This window comes from Rutidosis leptorrhynchoides, chromosome 11 (assembly GCF_046630445.1).
Source record: "Rutidosis leptorrhynchoides isolate AG116_Rl617_1_P2 chromosome 11, CSIRO_AGI_Rlap_v1, whole genome shotgun sequence".
In the NCBI taxonomy this organism is placed as follows: Eukaryota; Viridiplantae; Streptophyta; class Magnoliopsida; order Asterales; family Asteraceae; genus Rutidosis; species Rutidosis leptorrhynchoides.
Genome location: NC_092343.1, coordinates 239,336,404 through 239,350,289, shown reverse-complemented (window position 1 = coordinate 239,350,289; position 13,886 = coordinate 239,336,404). Strand labels below are relative to the sequence as shown.

The 13,886-nt window shown below is 36.7% G+C and overlaps 1 protein-coding gene across 1 annotated transcript; it reads left to right on the top strand.

Moving 5' to 3' along the window:
- Positions 1–2,114: 2,114 nt before the first annotated feature.
- On the top strand, positions 2,115–4,259 carry LOC139875479 (uncharacterized). Its single transcript, XM_071862816.1, has 3 exons — positions 2,115–2,255; positions 2,364–2,768; positions 3,609–4,259. The coding sequence occupies exons 1-3, from the start codon at positions 2,115–2,117 to the stop codon at positions 4,257–4,259; spliced, it is 1,197 nt and encodes a 398-aa protein (XP_071718917.1).
- The last annotated feature ends 9,627 nt before the right edge of the window (positions 4,260–13,886 follow it).

Sequence of the window (13,886 nt, the reverse complement as noted above, 5' to 3'; positions counted from 1 at the left end):
TATGTACAAAACAATGAGATATAAAGTGATTTCTGTTGTTCTAGATTCAGATTCTAATAAGTAGTGTTAAAGTGCAGACATTACAACAAAGGACATCAAAGTCAAATAACCATTTTTGGTTATTTGACTTATTGGAATCAGAATTTAATCACATCACTTCCCTTTTTGGCATATCACATGGGTCAACTAGCAGACAACAAAACGGGTCAAAAGGACAACCAATTCAGCAGTTTCCCTTCTTGTATATGGGGGTTCCAAAAGTGATATTGGAGCCATCCCACATTTATAATTAGTTGTTAGAACAACTTGTGTATAAAACACCATAACTTGTAAGCATTGAAACCAATTCAATCTCTATCAATTTAAATCAATACAAAGATTAGTTTTCTGCTTTCTAATTATCAAATTATCATGGTATCAGAGCTGAAGGTGTAGATCCAAGGATCATTACACCCTTCTTAGCTTAATCATTTAATCCTTCCTGTTTCAAAATGACCACCATGCCTAATGAAGGCGGCAGCCATTCTCCACCATCTGTTCAATCAACAAACCAAATCAATGAGTTAACAAGCCAATTAGCGAGTCTGCTGAGAAATAATATGAGTTTTCAGCAGCCCAAAATCTCAGATACATTAAAAATTAGTTTGAATCTTAACAGCTCAAACTACTCCCTGTGGTCTAGAATGATGAGGGTTGCTATCGGAGGTAAATCCAATGCACTCCTTGCTCATTTGACCACTAATCCTCCTGCTAACGACCACGAATCATACGAACAGTGGGAGCAAGAGGATCTAATCGTGTGTTTTTGGTTAATACAGAATATTGAACCAAGTTTGGCCAGCAATCTCACATCTTTTTCAACGGTCAAACTACTATGGGAGGCATTAATTACCACTTATAGTAGTGGTGTTGACAAATTACAGACATATGATCTATATGTCAAAGCCACGGAAATGAAGCAAAACAATTTAAATCTTGAAAAGCTTTGGATCCAGATGCAAGGAATATGGGGTGAGCTCGAAATTCGAGACCTCAATCCTATGGAAAATGCATCAGATATCAACAAATACAACAAGATTAAGGCTGAACAGAAGCTCTTTCAATTTTTAAAAGCCCTTGATCAAAAACATGATACAATTAAGAGAGAGCTTCTGCGTTCAAGCCCATTACCAACGGCGGAGGAAGCCTACGCCGCCGTACGAAAGGAAGCTGCTCATCGCCAAATTTTAGGGTTATCACCAAGTGAATCTTCAACCAATAATGGGATAACAACCGAGTTGGCAGCAATCGATGGCAAAGAATCCTCGGTTCATCTAACCAAAACCCACCGAAGTGGTTTTCCACCAAAAATCGACAAATCAAAACTCAAATGCACAAGGTGTGGAAAATCAAGGCATACCATAGATCAATGCTTTGAAATCAAAGGATTTCCAGAATGGTGGAACAAACCCATTAAAGGCAAAGCAGCAATGGCAACGGCGGCTGAGGAAACCACCACTACCACCACCACAGACCACGGCTACGGTGGTATTGCATCAACCATCACAGAGACCAACGGTACAAAACTCAGACCTTTAATCTCTTTATTCACAGGCATAGAAAACGAATCTAGGGTTAGAGTTACCCCTAGGGATAAAAGAACAAATAAAGTGTCTGGGGAAGATAAGAGTGAAAGGCTCGACGTAGGTTGGGAAAAGGAAAAAGGATATGATATTAAATCGGGTACCAGCTCAAGGGGTAAAGGGATGAGTGTTGGGCCAAATAATAATAAGCACACTAAATTAAATAATAAAGTTAATTATGTTGGACCAATAACACAGAAGCCCACTCGATTAAAACCACACACAAAAGTGGGCTGGGTTAATTGTAAACATGGTGAGCCAGACGGGCTAGGAGCTAATATTAGGTCCAATGATATAACCAAAATTAACAATAGCGTATATAACAAGCCCAACCCTATTCCGTGCCAAAATAAATACTTTGTTTTAACAAAAACTCAAAAATATTCTTCCGAAGTAAACGTTGTCTCAAATACTTTTAAAACTAAATCTTGGATATTTGACTGTGGAGCAACGGATACAATGACTTTCGATGAATAAGACATTATTTTCAAAATGAAACCAAGAAAAGATAAGATTCAAACGGATAACGATGAAATTGTTCAAGTTAAAAGTGGTGGTACGATTGAAATTTCACCGACTGTTAAATTACCTAACTGTCTATATATTCCAGCTTTATCTCATAAGCTGTTATCGGTAAATCATGTCACAAAAGAATTAAACTGTAAAGTCCTTATGTATCCGACTTTCTGCATCTTGCAGCATATCCGGACATGACTGTTGATTGGACGTGGCACTGAAAAGGGAGGGTTATACTATGTTGACGAGGTTTCTCAACAAGGCACCGTGTCACTTGCTCACGGAACACCTACGAGGGAGGCCTGGTTATGGCATAGAAGATTAGGACATCCGTCAGCCGGATATTTACATGCTTTGATTCCTAGTTTATTTTTGTCAAATGTTGTTTTAAATTGTGAAACTTGTATTCTGGCGAAAAGCCACCGACGTACATTTAAACCTAGTGATACTAGAAAAGATGAACCTTTTGCCTTAATTCATTCTGATGTGTGGGGTCCAGCTTCGGTTATTGGGGGTAAAAATTTGCGGTATTTTGTCTTGTTTATTGATGATCATATGAGAATGACATGGATTTATTTTTTAACACACAAATTAGAAGTTTTTGAGAAGTTCTCTCACTTTTATAAAATGGTATAAACTCAATTTCATAAAAATATAAAAATCCTACGATCTGATAATGGAGGTGAGTTTGTCAATACCTCTATGAAATGTTTTTGTGAACAAAATGGGATTATTCACCAAACCTCTTGTGCCCATACTCCCGAACAAAACGGAGTAGCTGAACGAAAAAACAGAATACTCTTACAAATGATAAGAGCCTTATTAATCGAATCTAAGGTTCCAAAGAGTTTTTGGCCTGAAGCTCTTGCTTCTGCCACCTATCTCTTCAACCGATTACCTAGTAAGGTTTTGGGCACCAAAACTCCTAGAGATGCTTTGTCCCAATTTTACACTCTACCAACCTCATTAAACATTGAACCACGGGTTTTAAGGTGCTCTGTCTTTGTTCACATTCCTAAGACTGAGCGCACTAAACTTGATCCTTGTGCCGAAAAATGTGTTATGGTTGGTTATGGCATAAATAAAAAAAGGTATTGATGTTATAGTCCGAGGAAACGGCATGTCTTTACTACTATGAACTGCGACTTTATAAAAACCGAATACTTCTATAATACCCAACTCACGAGTGAGGGGGAGAAAGAGGATAATCACACTCTTAGATGGATATCTTGGATACCTAAACCTGACATCATTTAAACATCAAATCATGATCACGAATCCCCAAACTTACCAAATCCATCAAATCCGGATCCCGAATCACCAAATCCACCAAATCCTGATCCCGAATCACCATACCCCGATCCCGATATACCAAACATCAAACCAAATGAAAACTCCTCGAGTAATGAACAAGGAGAACAAGACAATCCGACTACCGCTAATACCATAGACATATATGTTTTATCACAGAGAGTTAACAGAGGGGTACCACCAAAGAGATATTCACCAGAAAAAGAAGCTCAAAGATCAAGATACCCAATTGCTAATATTGCACGAGGGAACCTATCAAATGAAGCACAGAAATTTAACTCTGCTCTATATTCTGAAAAGATTACAAGTACAGTTGATCAATCAATGAAATCTGACAAATGGAGAAAGGCTATGGAAGAAGAAATAGAAGCTCTTAAGAAAAGTGACACATGGGAGAAATGTACAATTCCTCAAGGAAAAAAGCCTGTAGGATGTCGATGGGTGTTTACGATAAAACGCAAACCAGATGGCACCATTGAAAGATATAAAGCTCGTCTTGTTTCTAAAGGTTACACTCAAACCTATGGGATAGATTATTCTGAAACCTTCTCTCCTGTGGCAAAAATTGATACTATCAGAGTCCTTTTTTCAATTGCTGCAAATGAAAACTGGACACTTCACCAATTTGATATAAAAAATGTCTTTCTCCATGGTGAGCTTAAAGAAGAAGTGTACATGGAAGCTCCACCAAGATTTGTGGGAAACTTTAATGATAGGGAAGTTTGTCGACTTAAGAAATCTTTGTATGGGCTAAAACAATCACCACGGGCTTGGTTTGGAAAATTCACGTTATTTATGAAAAAAATATGATTTCAAACAAAGCAACTCAGATCATACTCTTTTCTTAAAACAAAGAGGAAAGTTAGTTACTTGCTTAATCATTTATGTGGATGATATGATAATAACAGGAAATGATAAAGAAGAAATTTCTAACGTAAAGTCAAACTTATTTAAAGAATTTGAAATGAAAGATTTAGGCAAACTCAAATATTTCTTGGGGATTGAAGTACTAAGATCCCAACAGAGAATATTTATTTGTCAAAAGAAATATGTTCTTGATTTTCTTGGAGAAAAAGTATGATCGATTGCAAACCTGCGGATACTCCTATGATTCCAAATCAAAAGCTGTATATGGAAGACGAGGCTGAACTTGATGATAAGGGGCAATATCAAAGGATGGTGGGAAAACTCATCTACCTTGCTCATACCCGACCAGATAGCACATGCAGTAGGAGTTGTGAGTCAGTTTATGCACCAACCACAAGTTCATCATATGGAAGCTGTTTTGAGGATAATCAAATATTTAAAGAAAACAGCGGATCATGGATGATCAATCCTATATTAAAGGAGTTACTTAATTAAGGATTGAGTGCAATGATAAAGATGGAGAATGGGATGTTTGATGATTATTTTGGGCCCTGATGATCGTCTTTCACTTTTCGATCAAGTGATCAACCATCCCAAAAAGGTCTTGATTGTTCATTAGCAAGATTTACCTTAACTCAATGTAAAAGTTCCTTGGGCAAAGTCACAAGTAAAAATTACAAAGGTCTGGGCAAACGACAGAGAATCAACAACCTATAAATGAGAGGCCAAGCTCTCTATTTATAGTATTCAAAAAATCCACGGTGTGTGGATTTAACTGCTGTCCGCGATAACTTAGCGAAGATAATCCGCAGTCTTTTATTAATGCGCCATAATCCGCAGACTTAACTTTCAGCGGATATGTCAAGCCTTTTGAGTATACTTCGCACGACTTAAAATATACATATACAATGCCATGTATATGATCAAGTCCCCCCAGTTTATTATGATACATTTCGCATAGTAAATGCATCATGATAAACTCTAAAAATAAAATTCGCAGTTTTTTATGATCATAAACTGCATTGAAACGTTTCGCTATGCCTTTGTTACCAGTAGATTAAACAAAGTTACCGTTTCTATCCGTTGGAAAAAATTCTTACCGTTTAATTATCATGATGGATACTTAATCATAACCGATTAACATTCCCATCTCACCTATACATATATCGGCAGCATCTGTAACGACCCGCACTTTTTCGATCATTCTATACTTGTAAGATTAATATTTACATAAATTAAACCTTGCCAACATGATAAGCAATCCAAATTGTTAAGATTTATATTTCCGAAAAGAGTTTTACACAACGTTTGACCGTCTAGTTTGACCGATGATATCACGAACTATACAATATATGATAATTATACGTTTGTGTATGTATATGTATATATACATATTTAACATGATTAATAAATGTTTTAATATCTTATTTTGTATTAATAACAATAAGTTACAAGTATATTTTGAAACTACTAACTTAAGTTTTCAAAACGATAACAATACGTAACGTTATTTGACATATATACTTAAGACTTATAATGTTATACATATATTGTATAAGTAATGTATTTAATTACTTTTAAAGAACTTAAATACATAAAACCATATAAGTGTATTCACAAAAGATAGCTATATTTGAATCCTCATTTCATTTTTCACAAAATTTCTATACGTATACCTAGAGTATTTGTACTCGTATCATACCTAGCTCCTATACGTATTTACTAATAGTAAATACACATCAAAATCACCACCTAACCAGCCATTATTCATGCCCTTAGAGCTAGGTAATTACTTTTGGATGATTACTTGACTAATTAACAAGATTACAAACTAAAATTTGTCCATGTATGCCCATGAAACACGTTTTTTATGGTGTATATATGTATCATCATTTTAGTTCATTTTTACTTCCATTCTCTAGCTAAAAACACACACACATTCAAGAGTCTTAAACTCCATAAACATTCAGTAACTTACCTTGAAGATCTAGCTTCAAAAACCATACTAAAACACCATAAGAAAACCATACAAAAACACTTCAAGAAAACCTTCCAAGAACACCAACTTACTTTCAATCTTTCATCCACTTCTATCACCCTTTTGATTCTAGCTTCTTACTCCTCTCTTACAGCAACTTCATCCAAGGAACTTGAGGTAGAATCTATGTTCATAACCTTATTCGATTCATATATATATAGCTATCTTATTTTGTGGTACAAAAGTTTAACAACAAGAACATAGTTTGAATGTTTTCAAACTTGTTTGCAAACTAAATAGATCCTTCTAACTTAACTTTTAAAATACTTCAAGACCTGTAATATAACTTATGTATATGCTAATTTAACAAGGTAAAACTTGGTTTTTCAAAGTATAAGTATTTTTAGAAAAATGGTCATTAAATGATTTTGTTGTAACAAAAATGTTTAACTTCATATGTTTCACTAATGTTTCACTTATGCCGTATGATTTTGAATACAAACCAAGGTATTTACAGTTCATAGTCTTAAAGAAGAACTCGATCCAAGAAGATGGCAATTTGAATCAACGAAAACGGATTTGTAACGAAGAAACTATGACCGAAACAAAATTGGTTATCCTAGATCATTTCAACTACGGGATCAATTGGAAAAAAATGATATAAATCACATATTTCTAAGATAACATGATATTTTATATATATGTACTTATAATTCAATTTTATATGGTTCAGGATCACCCGTAAACAACACGAGAAGATTAATCATAAGATCCCATGATTGTACGCAACACGTCATTTGACAACACCGGTACCATGGGTCAAGATTAATCTCGACCAATACATATACGATGGGTTTTTATTTATTTCATTGAGGGTTTTATTTATTTCATTGCGGGTATATTAAACATCTAAAAATGAACCATTAAAATTGAATTACTAACATCGGACTGCTAACTACGGACTAAGGAATTATTCAAAGTATTAAAAGTATAACAAGTATATATTTATAACGTTTGTTTAAAAATGAAAACATATTGATATATTATATATGGATAGGTTCGTGATATCAACCGGAAGACCGAGTCAAATTATTTATATCATCAAGACAAGAGTGAGTATATAGTCCCACTTTTAAACTCTAAATATTTCGGGATGAGAATACATGTATTTTATGTTTTACGATATGGACACAAGTAACTGAAAAATATGTTCTACGTTGAGTTGTACCACTGGCATACTTCCCTGTAGCTTGGTAACTAATATTTACAGCGGTATTGTAAACGCGAATCCTGTTGATAGATCTATCGGGCCTGACAACCCCAATCGGACTGGACGACCAGTATTCAACGGTTGCACAGTACTTCGTTTTGTGACTACACTTGGTACGGTGTAGTAAGATTTCATATTAAAGGGAATATGCGACGTGAAAATGTTAAGTATGGTTACCGAGTGCTCAACCACTTAGAATACTTTTATTAAACTGTTTATATACGAAATCTTGTGGTCTATATATATATTGCTGCCGGCACTAAACCTATATCTCACCAACTTTATGTTGACCTTTTAAAACATGTCTATTCTCAGGAGATTACTAAAGCTTCCGCTGCATTATGTTGGATCTAAGCAGGATCTTGCGTACGCATGTTTGTGTCAAAAATAAAACTGCATATCCGAGATGTTGTACTGTAAAATATGCTAGAAACCGTGTTGTTATTATCATTTGTAAAGTTTGTAAGTCGAAGATTATCGCTAAACGATAATCATCTTTTTATTGTCTAAAGCTTGTAACAAAAATAACGGTTGTGGTTTGTAATGTATAATATATGCAGTTTCTTTTAAAAATGTCGCATATAGAGGTCAATACCTCGCAATGAAATCATACGTTATCTAACACGTTCTTATGGTTAAGGACGGGTTATGACATGTGGTATCAGAGCGTTGGTCTTAGCGAACCAGGTTTGCATTAGTGTGTCTAATCGAGAAGTCGTTAGGATACATTAGTAAAGTCTGGACTTTGACCGGGTCTGATTTTAAAAAAAAAAAAAAAAAAAAAAAAAAAAAAAAAAAAAAAACCATTGCTTATCACTGTTGGTTAAAATTTATATGTAAATATTATGTAGTACTAATGGGTTAGTTGTTGTGTGATAGATGTCGGGCTCGAAACTTATTATCACATTCAGCGACTCCGAATCAGAATCTTCAGATGGCGTTCCAGTCATTAACCTGTCCGATGACGAAAATGATATCTTTGGGGAAGACTCACAAATCCCGGATGAACCGACTATAGAGAACTCGGAAAGTGAACCCGAGGAGGAAAGTGAACCCGAGGAGGAAAGTGAACCCGAGGAGGAAAGTGAACCCGAGGAGGAAAGTGAACCCGAGGAAGAAATACAGGAAATTACAAAAGAAGAGTTCGAACTAGGAAAGAAACGAAAGGCTAATGAATTAGAAAATTCAAATCCTGAGTTTAATAAGGATGATGTGGCACCAACTCCACTAGACACTACCACCCCTATTCCCGCTATTCCTATTCGTTCTGTCCCGGCATCCAGTTCTTCAGTCCCACAGCCAAAATATAGGCAGACAGTTAGGATAAGCGTTAAGCAAATCTTTGTGTCTAAACGTCCTAGAAAATAGATCAAACGATGCGCTGCTGTGCCAAACCATGGAACCGAATAATGTTTTGTATAATATTAATAGTGTGGTTTGCTTAATGTTCGATGTAAGATAAGCATATGTAAAATATTGAAGTATGAAATGCAATAATTTTCCATGGTTAAGTATTATTTAGATTGTAGTAATTGATTCTGTACTAAGCTGTTAAGTATGAACATTAATGGGTAGGTACTACCCTAGATATAATTATAAAACGCTAATAAGAAGAAAAGGCTTTTATAATAATACCTAGTTCATATTATTAATAAGCTATAAATGTACTATAAATACACACTACATCTATAATATTCCATGTGAATAATTATTTTCTTTCATTAGGAAATGGCGCGATTGAATCAAATGGCGGAACAAGAACTCGAGGAACTCATCAACCAGCGAGTGAACGACAGAATGTTATGGGTTGAGGCTGCAAGAGCTGCTGCAGTTAACCCAAATCCTCGTGTAGGATGCTCCTACAAGACGTTTCAAGCTTGCAAGCCATCATCATTCAGTGGAACGGAAGGACCGATCGGTTTAACCCGATGGATAGAAAAGATGGAGACGGTGTTTAAAATCAGTGGTTGTGATGAAAAAGACATGACCAAGTTTGCATCGTGCACTTTACAAGATAGTGCACTCACATGGTGGAAGAATTATGTGAAGGCGGTAGGAGGAGATGTAGCTTATGATACTCCATGGGAAGAATTCAAAGCAATGATAATCACCGAGTATTGTCCAAGGAATGAGGTTATTAAGTTAGAAGATGAGTTACGAAGTTTGAAGGTGGTTGGTACTGAAATCACCAACTACAATCAGCGATTTATGGAATTGGTTTTACTATGTCCTGAATTGGTTCCAACCGAAGCACGGAAGATTGAAATGTACAAAGGTGGTTTGCCCAAAAAGGTCAAGGCAAATGTTACAGCATCGAAACCTAAAACAATTCATGAAGCTATAACCATGGCAAACGAGCTAATGGATCAGGTCATTCTGGATAAGAAAGCATTCAATACTGAGGTGAAGGTATTGGGGAACAAGAAAAAGTGGAATGGAGGTTATGATCGAGGTAACCAACAACAACCTTATAAGAAACAAGAAACCACGAAAGGTGCGGGTAGCGGTTCAGGCTTTGGTTACAAAGGACAAAGTCCTTTATGCAACCGTTGTCACAAACATCATTTTGGTTACTGTAGTGTGTTGTGCACTAAATGCAATAGACAGGGACATCTTGCTGAAGATTGTAAGGCTCTCGTTACAAATGGTAACAAGACTCCTGCTACCAACGCAAATAGAACTGCTTTGGCTAACGTTACTTGTTTTGGATGTGGAAAACAAGGTCATTATAAGAGTCAGTGCCCGAATCCAGAAAAGAATGGCGGACCTGCACGTGGAAGAGCGTTTGTTATTAATGCTAGAGAGGCACGAGAAGACCCGGAGCTTGTTACGGGTACGTTTACCATTAATAACTTATCAGCATCTATTTTATTTGATACTGGCGCCGATAGAAGTTACGTGTGTATAAATTTTTACACTAAATTGAATTGTTCATCATTACCTCTAGATGCTAAGTACTTGATTGAGTTAGCTAATGGTAAGCTAATTAAAGCCGATAAAATTTGTCGTGATTGTGAAATAAATCTAGCCGGAGAAACGTTTAAAATCGACTTAATACCCGTAGAATTAGGAGGTTTTGATGTAATAGTCGGCATGGACTGGATGTCCAAAATAGGAGCGGAAGTTGTTTGTGCCAAGAAGGCAATTCGTATTCCTGGTAAGGATAAAATGCCAGTGATGATTTATGGAGAGAAGGGTAATTCAAAGCTAAAACTCATTAGCTGTTTGAAAGCCAAGAAGTGTTTAGAAAAGGGATGTTACGCTATTTTAGCACATGTTAATAAAGTCGAAAAGAAAAAAAAGTGTATCAACGACGTGCCTGTGGCAAGAGATTTTCCTGAAGTTTTTCCGGAAGAATTGCCGGGATTACCTCCATTTAGATCGGTAGAATTTCAAATAGATTTAGTACCAGGAGCTGCACCAGTGGCTCGTGCTCCATATAGACTTGCACCGTCCGAGTTAAAAGAACTTCAAAGTCAGTTAAAAGAATTACTGGACCGTGGATTCATACGACCGAGTACTTCACCGTGGGGAGCTCCAATTTTGTTTGTTAAGAAGAAAGATGGATCTTTTAGGATGTGTATAGACTATCGTGAATTAAATAAGTTAACTATCAAGAATCGGTATCCACTACCGAGAATTGATGACTTATTTGATCAATTGCAAGGATCATGTATTTATTCAAAAATCGACTTAAGATCGGGCTATCATCAACTACGCGTCAAAGAAGAGGACATTCCGAAAACTGCTTTTCGGACACGTTATGGTCATTACGAATTTTTGGTCATGCCGTTTGGATTGACAAATGCGCCAGCTGTATTCATGGACCTCATGAATCGAGTTTGTAGTCCGTATTTAGATAAGTTTGTTATCGTTTTCATTGATGATATTCTTATCTATTCCAAGAGTGAGCAAGAGCATGAAGAGCATTTAAGGTTGATATTGGAGTTGTTAAGAAAAGAACAGCTATATGCTAAATTTTCTAAGTGTGCTTTTTGGTTGAAAGAAGTGCAATTTCTTGGCCACGTTGTTAATAGCGAAGGAATTCAGGTTGATCCAGCAAAAACTGAAGCTATTGAAAAATGGGAGACTCCTAAGACACCAACACAGATACGCCAATTTTTGGGTTTAGCCGGTTATTATAGAAGGTTTATTCAAGATTTTTCCCGAATAGCTAAGCCGTTGACAGCATTAACACAAAAAGGGAAGAAATACGAATGGACCTCGGAGCAGGAGAACGCATTTCAATTACTGAAGAAGAAGTTAACTACGGCGCCTATTTTATCGTTACCAGAAGGGAACGATGATTTTGAAATATATTGTGACGCTTCGCGACAAGGTTTTGGTTGTGTTCTTATGCAACGGAAGAAAGTTATTGCATTTGCATCCCGACAATTGAAGATTCACGAGCGGAATTATACGACGCATGATCTAGAACTGGGAGCAGTCGTGTTTGCATTGAAGATATGGAGACACTACTTGTATGGGGTTAAATGCACTGTGTTTACTGATCATAAAAGCCTTCAACATATTTTCGATCAGAAACAGCTGAACATGAGGCAACGTAGGTGGGTCGAGTTAATAAACGACTATGATTGTGAAATTCGTTATCATCCCGGGAAAGCGAATGTGGTGGCTGACGCACTAAGCAGAAAGGAACGAGAACCAATTCGAGTACGAGCGATGAACATAAAAATTCGCATGAATCTCAACTCACAAATCAAAGAAGTTCAACGAGAAGCACTTACTAAAGAAAATATAGGAAATGAAATAATGAAGAAGTATGAGAAGCAACTCGTTATACCGGAAGATGGAATTCGATATTTTGCAAACCGTATTTGGGTACCAAAGTTGGGTGGATTAAGGAAGTTGATATTGAACGAGGCACATAAGACAAGATACTCGATACATCCTGGAGTTGGAAAGATGTATCAAGATCTTAAGACACGTTATTGGTGGCCTAATTTAAAAACAGACGTTGCAACATATGTTGGGGAGTGTTTAACTTGTTCCAAAGTCAAAGCAGAACACCAAAAGCCGTCAGGGTTACTTCAACAACCAGAAATCCCAGAATGGAAATGGGATGGTATTACCATGGATTTCATCACGAAGTTACCAAAGACTGCCTGGGGATACGACACCATTTGGGTGATTGTTGATCGTCTCACCAAGTCTGCACATTTCTTGCCTATAAAGGAAACAGATAGAATGGAGAAACTATTACGATTGTATATAAAGGAAGTTGTTTCAAGGCATGGAATACCTATTTCTATTATATCCGATCGTGATAGTAGATTTACTTCAAAATTCTGGCAATCACTACAGGAGGCACTAGGAACTCGTTTGGATATGAGTACCGCATATCATCCGCAAACCGACGGGCAGAGTGAAAGAACAATTCAGACTCTTGAAGACATGCTCAGGGCATGTGTGATTGATTTTGGAAACGGATGGGATAAATATCTACCGTTAGCAGAATTCTCGTATAATAATAGTTATCATGCGAGCATTGGAGCTGCGCCATTCGAAGCATTGTACGGAAGGAAGTGTAGATCTCCTATCTGTTGGAATGAAGTAGGAGATCGACATTTAACTGGTCCCGAGATCATACACGAAACAACCGAGAAGATAGTACAAATCAAGGAGAGATTGAAAACAGCCCGTAGTCGCCAAAAGAGCTACGCCGATGTCCGAAGGAAACCATTAGAGTTTCAGGTCGGGGACATGGTTATGCTAAAGGTGTCACCTTGGAAAGGTGTGATACGTTTCGGCAAAAGGGGTAAATTGAACCCAAGATATGTAGGTCCGTTCAAGATTATCGAACGCATTGGACCGGTAGCTTATCGACTCGAGTTACCGCAACAACTCGCCGGAATACATAATACCTTTCATGTCTCGAACCTTAAGAAGTGTCTTGCAAAGGAAGACCTCACCATTCCTCTTGAAGAAATCCATGTCGACGAGAAACTACAATTCGTCGAAGAACCAATCGAAATCATGGACCGTGAAGTTAAACAGCTCAAACAGAGCAATATACCGATTGTTAAGGTTCGTTGGAATGCTAGAAGAGGTCCCGAGTTTACTTGGGAACGAGAGGATCAGATGAAGCAAAAGTATCCACACTTGTTTCTCGATGACGCAAAATAGGTACAATTTTAAAATTTCGGGACGAAATTTATTTAACGGGGAGGTAATGTAACGACCCGCACTTTTTCGATCATTCTATACTTGTAAGATTAATATTTACATAAATTAAACCTTGCCAACATGATAAGCAATCCAAATTGTTAAGATTTATATTTCCGAAAAGAGTTTTACACAA